Source organism: Mercurialis annua, linkage group LG1-X, assembly GCF_937616625.2.
Source record: "Mercurialis annua linkage group LG1-X, ddMerAnnu1.2, whole genome shotgun sequence".
In the NCBI taxonomy this organism is placed as follows: domain Eukaryota; kingdom Viridiplantae; phylum Streptophyta; class Magnoliopsida; order Malpighiales; family Euphorbiaceae; genus Mercurialis; species Mercurialis annua.
This window is the reverse complement of record NC_065570.1, coordinates 48,123,478-48,131,319: the sequence shown is the minus strand read 5'-3', so window position 1 is coordinate 48,131,319 and position 7,842 is coordinate 48,123,478. Positions and strand designations below refer to the sequence as shown.

The following is a 7,842-nucleotide window of genomic DNA, read 5'->3' as shown; positions in this document are numbered from 1 at the left end:
AATTAACTTAACATAGTAGTTTATTTAAGTTAGTACTCTAACTTTAATAATAATCTTAACGTAATAGTTTATTTTAGTTAGTACTCTAATTTTTATAATTATTTTAATAGTTTTTAATTAATAATTATATTTTGTAAAGTGAAAAGACATTAACGTAAATGTGTCTCCTCCCCATCCATGCTTTTATATATAGTATAGATTAGTATTTTAATTTTTATAATTGTTTTAATAGTTTTTAATTAATAATAATATTTTATAAAGTGAAAAGAATATTAACGTAAATGCCCCCCCCCTCCCATCTGTGCTTTTATATATAGTATAGATAGATATAATACGTAAAAAAATTACATAGCATAAAACTTACAAATAATACTCACAAGAATACTAAAATCAAAACATAATTTGATATAAATAATATAAAAATAAAGGCCTAATTATTTAAAAAAACCTCACCTTGTAATATTTTTTCGTTTATACCATGACCTAGGAAAAAGTTCATTTGTACCCTTTTTTTGATTTTTCGTTTTCAACTCTACCCTAAAGCACTAAATTGAACTGTTTTTATTTAGAAAAAAGCTTAAAATAATCCTTCATTTTTTAACTTATTTGTATTTTTTCAAATAGAAAAAAGATGACATAACCCTTCTATTTAATTATTTTTAATGTTTTCATCCTTTAATTAATTAAATTGTCAAAAAATAAAATTTTGGGGTACAATTGAAAACGAAAAATCAAAAAAAGGGTACAAATGAACTTTTTCCTAGGTCAGGGTATAAACGAAAAAATGTTTCAAGGTGGGGTTTTTTTAAGTAATTAGGCCAAAAATAAAATATTAGTACTATATTTTTGTTCTACAAAATTTTAAATTTCTACTATTTTATAAAAGTAAGCATTATTCGAAGATGTTTTAATAATTGAAATTGTTAAGCATATAGATCAGAAATATCTACACTCATAAGAGTCATTCCAATTCAGAAAAAGAGAACAAAAAGTTTCAATCTTTATAAAAACAGAAAAGCAAACCACTTCTTGATTACAGAAAATTGGCTCTACTTCTTAAGTCTGTCAGAGCTACATTTAGAATCTTCAACTAATTCTATGTTGTTTAACAGTTAAGGTTGCTGCAACCAGCTTGTACCAAAATTCCAGCAATGTTGATTAGTTCACAGCTGCATTGATAAATCCTTGCTCTTCTTTACCATTTTCATTGAGTAGCAGTTCCGGAAATTTTCGAGCAACGTATGGATGGACAAGGTTTTTGTTTGAATCACTGGCTATCAGGATCACCGGAGCCTTTCTTGTTCCATCCACCAGAGCCAGCTTTCCTCTCTACTCGCTTTCTCTTGTTTCTTGGAAATTGGAAATCTGAGGCTAAACATGATTTTAGAATCGATTCCTCTGGTGTAACGGTGGATTTTGTTATGGGATCGGATCCTGAGGATGAAATCGGACAGGGGTTGAGGGTTTCTGCTTCATGTCCTATCTCCGGTTCCTGATGCTCCTCAAGAAGTTGAGCGCTTGTCGCTACGAAAGTGCCTCTTTCTCCGTCGGCTGTTTCAGTATGTACCAGCACATTATCCACAATCTACCAAATGCAAAAATTTACATTACAGAAAACCAACTGAAGTTATTAAAGAAAACAAGATCATCTAACCAGCCATAGATTTGAATTTTAGTGCTCTCGACTTGATTAAAAAGGAAAAACGTATGCAAGCATGCAACAATTTTTTCATATTTCTACTACAATTAGGGAAATATGCTATAAAAGCTCAACGAAAAAGTTTCATGCCATCCGTTTCAGAAATTAGCAGTTATGATAATATCTTACATATTCGCATGAATCTCCGATTTGTGGCTGATGTGACGTAACATCAGCAGCAGACAACATTCCTACGGTGCTTTCAATTATATCAGGTACGTGAATAGCCTCTCCATAACCTAAAATTTCACTATCAGGCAAAACCAAGTCTCCAAAGTCATATTCGGAGATATGCTGAGTTTCATTATGCATAGCTCCTACTGAAATTGTTTCTCCATTGCCGGCGGATAATGTAGGGCTAGGAGCAGAACTAGTCTGCCCATCACAGGGTGAGAGAAGGCTTAAATTCTCATAGGACGAAAATTTATCAGCATTTTTTGATATCACCAAGTCGAGTTGATTCTTCAGTTTTTGAATCCGAGTTTGCACTATTTCAATTTTCCGAAGGACTTGCTCCGAGGATTTATCACCACCTCGAAACTCGAAAGACAATTGATCCCCAAAGTTATCATTGCAATCAGCATGTCGTTCTGTCGCTGCTGTTTTACAATTATTTACAAAATAAATAGCAGTCAATGACAGATTAATGCAAATTTATTTAAGAATCTAATTGAAATGATGACAGGGATAAACTTCAGAATATGCTGTGGAAACATCAAGCTGGACGCAGATAAGAATCCTTGAGGGTTACAACACGAAAGACTGAGCAAGCGTTTTGCAATTCTAGAAACTGGCTGCTAAACTGATTCCAGAATAGTTGACTGTATCATAAAATAGAAAGCAAATCAAGAATATAGCAGTAATTATTACCTGCATTATCAAAATCATCAATCATAGAACTTCCATCTGGATTGGATCTCTTGCTTTCTGTGATTGTTCATGAAGTGAATTTTAAGAACATAGAACGGGAAGAGATGTAGAGCTAATAACCTTAATCACAATATGCATGTACAAAGAAGAAGCATATACCAATATAAGAAAAGAGGCTATGCTGTGACACATATACTGTTGTATCAGTTTTTTCTTCAATTCTCTTTCGCTTCCTCCTCTTTCTGGCCCATCTTCGATAACATTGATTTGAAAATGGCGACAACTTTGAACAAAACCCATCATATGGAGTTTGATAGATTTGTTTTCTCTCTTCATAGACTGCAAGCTCGCGAGCATATTTTAATGCTCGCGACTCGACTTCCTTAATCTTCAATTCTGTCCATTTGCACCGCCAACTCATAGGACGTATAAAGCTCCTCCAATGATTTGTTAACTTCTTCTTCCTGGTCGAAGCAACGGAAGTTTAATAGCATTGTTTACAATCTGAATTCCAAATTTGTGGAATGAGGAAAACACGAAGAGAGACACTAACTTCAGATAGCTAGTAAGTGAAGGGAAGTCGTGCAAATAAAGTCGGAGGGATGCAAGTTACTACGTTAAGGTTAGAGATGATATCAAGTGTAGAATAATACACTAGATGTACGTGCTAGAGTGCGTGTCTAAGTGATGAACACCTCTTGATTATCCAATTAATATGCTGCTGGCCTATATAATTGATAACTTACTGGCCTTAAGGCCGTACTCTTCTAAGTTGCACGCATTTGAAGACATAAATGACAGCTTTCATTCTATAGTTTCTTTACATGTTGACAATTTTCAAACTACTGACTTCAAATTCCGAAACAAGGAATACAAAGATTTGAAATTAATAATCGAGTAAACGAAAGAAGTACTGCAAGTTGTAATAAAATATGACAAGGAAACAGCAAGAGGAGCAGAATATAATAGAGTACAGGATATATAATTAGGCAAAATTAATGATTTTTTAAAAAAAATCTATAAGAAGTTCCACAGCAAAAGTATTACAAATTAAATATATAAAAAGACAAATAAGTTTTAATAAGGCAAGAATAAATACACAAGGACTAGATTTCCTCCTAGGCTAACTAATGTCGAAATATAAACTACACCAGAGAGTAGAGACAAAACTATACGCATTCAAACTTAGCCAGCAAAATTTAAACAACAATCATCGTGTATCTATAGATAAAAAGAGGAAATATAAGCCCTCAGCTCTCAACCATACACCACTAAAGAAGTTGGTCACTATAGTGAAGTAGCAACACCAAAATTAGTTCAGTGCACTCCCATAAACAAACACACCATAAAGACTTGAAATGCTTGTCTAGTAGCAGTGGTAGGACATAAGTTTGAGTATATGATTTTAAGTCACCTACCTTTTCATCAGAGTAATTTACTGCATCCCAATTTCATGTAATGACGTGAATCAGCAGGAAGTCCTCTAAATAGCTAATCACATACACTATAAAGCATATTTTGACCCTACAGTGTCATAGATCAGAATTTTTTCCCCATTCCATCCAGTAAAATATATTTTACTTAAAGTGAAATTGTAAATAATCAGATATCTCACACACATGCAAAGAGGACAATATAGAAAACACACCTTGTTTGAAAGGTGCTATTGAATGCATCATATGGGGATGCCAAATCGCTGTCACCAAAAAATTGTGATTCCACTTCATTTTCACTTAGGCCAGAAAATTTCTCTGTATCAGAGAGAGTGTCGGCAAATGAACTTGAATATTCAGTTGCATCTGGATCTTCAGCTTCAGCTGATTTGATGTCATTGATGTTTTTAGATGCAATTATGTCAACTTCTACATCCTCAGGGTCCTTTTGCTTGCTTTTTTCATTCAGCAGAGTACTTCGAACATTAAATACTTTTTCGTCATTATCTACACACCCTGAACCTATGCCATCTGATTTTACCACAATGTTTCCATAATTTGTATCAACTTCAACTTTTATAGAATGTTGTTTTTTGTTATCTAGATCAATATCCATTAATGGCTGAGCAGGAGCCACGGAACAAACTGAACCAAAAGTAATTGATACCCATCAAGCGCTCCAACTTATAGCAATGCTGGAAAAAAGTGAATGCATTAGTGGTTACAGAATTAGAAATATTTATTCAAATCCAAAGATAAAGATTGAAGCAGTAGAATAATAACATTGCAAAAACGTATACAACAAGTATAAGATAATATGTAATCCAAATCTTAGATAACTATACATTAATCTAAGAAAATCTATTGGAAATTTGAGGAAAATCATTAGCAAGTATTCTTGCGCCGTACTAGCAAAAAACGTATAGATAAAAAAATTACTTATATCTTCTAGAAAATGATTCTTATGATTTACTTGGAAAAAAATTAAAGGGAAGGCTTCATATGTAGAAAACAATCCAATGGTGAAGTCATCCTCCATAACAAATTGGCCATGTTATTGTAAAAAGAAAAAATTCACCAATTATTCTGCATTCCTAAAACTAGTCCCAAGCTAACATCCTATTGAAAGATTTGTGAGCTATTAAAAGATAATGTTCTAGGTTGCTAAAGTTAAAACACTTATAGTAATGCTTAGACAACACATAGCTTCATGTCAAATGAAACTAAAGAATTAGTTTAAGAGTATTCAACAGAAGAGCATAGTTTTTTTCCATGATTTATGAGAAATTTATAGGAAATGGAAAATGAAATAACCATTGTTAACTACAGAAATTCCAAAAGGACACTCCTTTTGCACAATTTGGCTGCCATGCTATAAGGCCAGAGCATAATGGAGAAATATTTTCCCATGGCCCTACCGCGCCCAATTTATCCTCAACTACTGAAGTATTTCAGTTGAGGAAAAGAAGGGCTACCTTGAAACTAATGAAACAGTTTCCAAACATTGAGCAAGTTCAGAACAAAGATGTAGTTTGGGACAATCATAGTAGGAGCACAGCATTAGCATATTACAGAGACAGCATTTCCTTTTTCTTACAGGTATAATTCCAAGAGAAGCAAGATTGATTCTCCAGGAGAAATAAGCCGTGTTAAACATAGAATTCAGGTAACACGACCCAGCCTTATGTGCCATTAAGACGAAAGAAGTGTCATATTTGACAAATATTTTTTGGAATATGCAGCTGAAACTCGTAAATAACGGAAAGAGCCCTTCAATTCCACAACTGCTTTCGTTCATCACATAGAATGTTTGACCCTATACGCAAAAGCACACATGTATGCACAAATTAGGACAAAACCGCAGTCTCTAAATATTACACTATTTAAGACTGCTTTAATTGAGCTTCAAGCTCATGTCCACAATTTAACAAAAACCAAAACTCACAACAAAATTTCACCACAAACATGCCACACAACAAGATTCAACCTTTGTACATTATATCAACAATTCAGACAGAATGGCCACTAATTTGACAACAGAACCCAGTAGCCAAATAGTCAAGAGTTGAATTACACATGCAGAACAAGAAAAAGATAAAGTTGAAAGAAACCCTTCCACCAATTATTTTTTTCTATATATATATAATAAGAACGGAATTGAACCCACAAACTTAACAAAACGCTCGCCATCGCTTATACCATTTGAGCTATAGCTCGTCGCTCAAATTACAAATTAGCTACAGCCCATCAAAAAACTTATAAAAACATTAGGATCATCTCATAAAAGTTGACATGCATTTGAATTTATAACAAAAACAACAAGAAAAAAAAACATCCATTAAAGCTAGCTACACAAAAACAAGAGGTGAAGCTGAGCAACAAAGCTAGCTATAAGCTGTACAGACATTAAAGAACTGAAGAGAAGCTGAAGAATTTAGGAATACATAAAATTTACCAGTGGTTAAGGAAGATTGAAGTTGGTTGTTGATGAGCAGAGTGTCAGTGCGGCGAAGAAGGGAAGTTAACGTTGTTATGTGTTATATACAAAACCTAAAAGCAGTTATATGCCTACTTCACTTCCCGCTTTTGTTTTCTACTTCCCACGTGTCTCTTTTTTATTTGTTTTCACCTTTTTTGCCTCTCTCCCATTGGTTCTTTTCTTTTTTAAATTGATGGCAAATAAGTATTACTAATCCGAAATTATTTATATAACATTTTTATCGAATCTATTATTTATTTTTTTCGAATATTCTCTTCTCCCATAAAAATAAGAAAATGTCTACTCTTACAAAAATTTCAAAATTTATTTATTATAATAATCTTACTATATCTTTAAATTTGTTAAAAATGAATATGTATTCAGTTGTATATCTAATGCTTATATAATAAAATTATAATGGTATTTTAATAATTTTATTTTTAATTAAATATTATATGTAGCAACTATCTTTATTTTTTTTATAGAATAAAAAAGTATTATCTTCTTCTCATTTTAAAATTTTTATTTTTCTGTTTTGAGATGTCTCATTTTAAAAGTATCATTTAGATTTTTAAAATAATTTTATAAATGTTCTTTTTTATTCTTCCTTTTTAATCATTTTTAAAATAATTTTATGAACAATTTCACTATCATTAATATGGATAGAGTAAAAAAAATCTTAACTGATGGATACACCACCAGAATAGTACACAAGACCCACACAGGTGGCGTTGGTCACTGACTTAGAGACAAGCCTGAAGTCACTGACTTATAGACGAGTCCGAACTTACTGACTCAGTACCGTACGCAGTGTTACCAGAAGACTAGATAACTTATCCTGTGAAATCAGGGATAAGGACGGATTTTACCTAATCTTAACAAGAAGATGAACTCAAATCAGTAACAAGATTTATACTACAACGCAATGACTATCTATTATATATTAATAGATCTAGGTCAGGTAAAGGACACCTTTTACTACTCATATTCATCAGTTCAGTCTATCTGACTTAGGTATCGGAGGGTATTCGAGCCAACACCGGCTCGAATCCTTCTAACCTATCTTTTCTGTGTAGATTGAAGATCACGCTCAGACCGGCCACATCAAGACCTGATCCAACATCACCGGAACCATCATTTGGCGCCGTCTGTGGGAACGATAATTCGTTCTTGAATAAATTTAATTTTGGTTCTCGGTGACAGACAACCATAAAAAAAGATTGGAAGTCATGAGTGAAAATCAACAAATTAGAGCATAAGTGGCTATCAAAAGTAATATATGAAGCTGTCGAATCAGAAAGTTTAGTTCATCCAAACTTCTTCATCTCCCTATGTCATAGAAGGAATAGTTACCGTGTGCC

General features: G+C 32.9%; 1 protein-coding gene across 4 annotated transcripts; it reads right to left on the bottom strand.

The window, feature by feature from the left end:
* Window positions 1–970: 970 nt before the first annotated feature.
* On the bottom strand, window positions 971–6,564 carry LOC126664423 (uncharacterized). 4 transcript variants are annotated; one of them, XM_050356800.2, is made up of 7 exons: window positions 6,458–6,556; window positions 5,600–5,818; window positions 4,218–4,697; window positions 2,729–3,033; window positions 2,570–2,626; window positions 1,829–2,298; window positions 971–1,585 (listed from the first exon to the last, which is right to left on the bottom strand). In XM_050356800.2, the coding sequence occupies exons 3-7, from the start codon at window positions 4,616–4,618 to the stop codon at window positions 1,268–1,270; spliced, it is 1,551 nt and encodes a 516-aa protein (XP_050212757.1). In that variant the 5' UTR covers window positions 4,619–4,697; window positions 5,600–5,818; window positions 6,458–6,556; the 3' UTR covers window positions 971–1,267. The 4 variants fall into 4 exon arrangements, with proteins under 4 accessions (XP_050212757.1, XP_050212756.1, XP_050212760.1 ...); XM_050356799.2 differs by lacking the exon at window positions 5,600–5,818 and having other exon boundaries at window positions 6,458–6,564; XM_050356803.2 differs by lacking the exon at window positions 5,600–5,818 and having other exon boundaries at window positions 1,829–2,295; window positions 6,458–6,564.
* Between the last annotated feature and the right edge of the window lie 1,278 nt (window positions 6,565–7,842).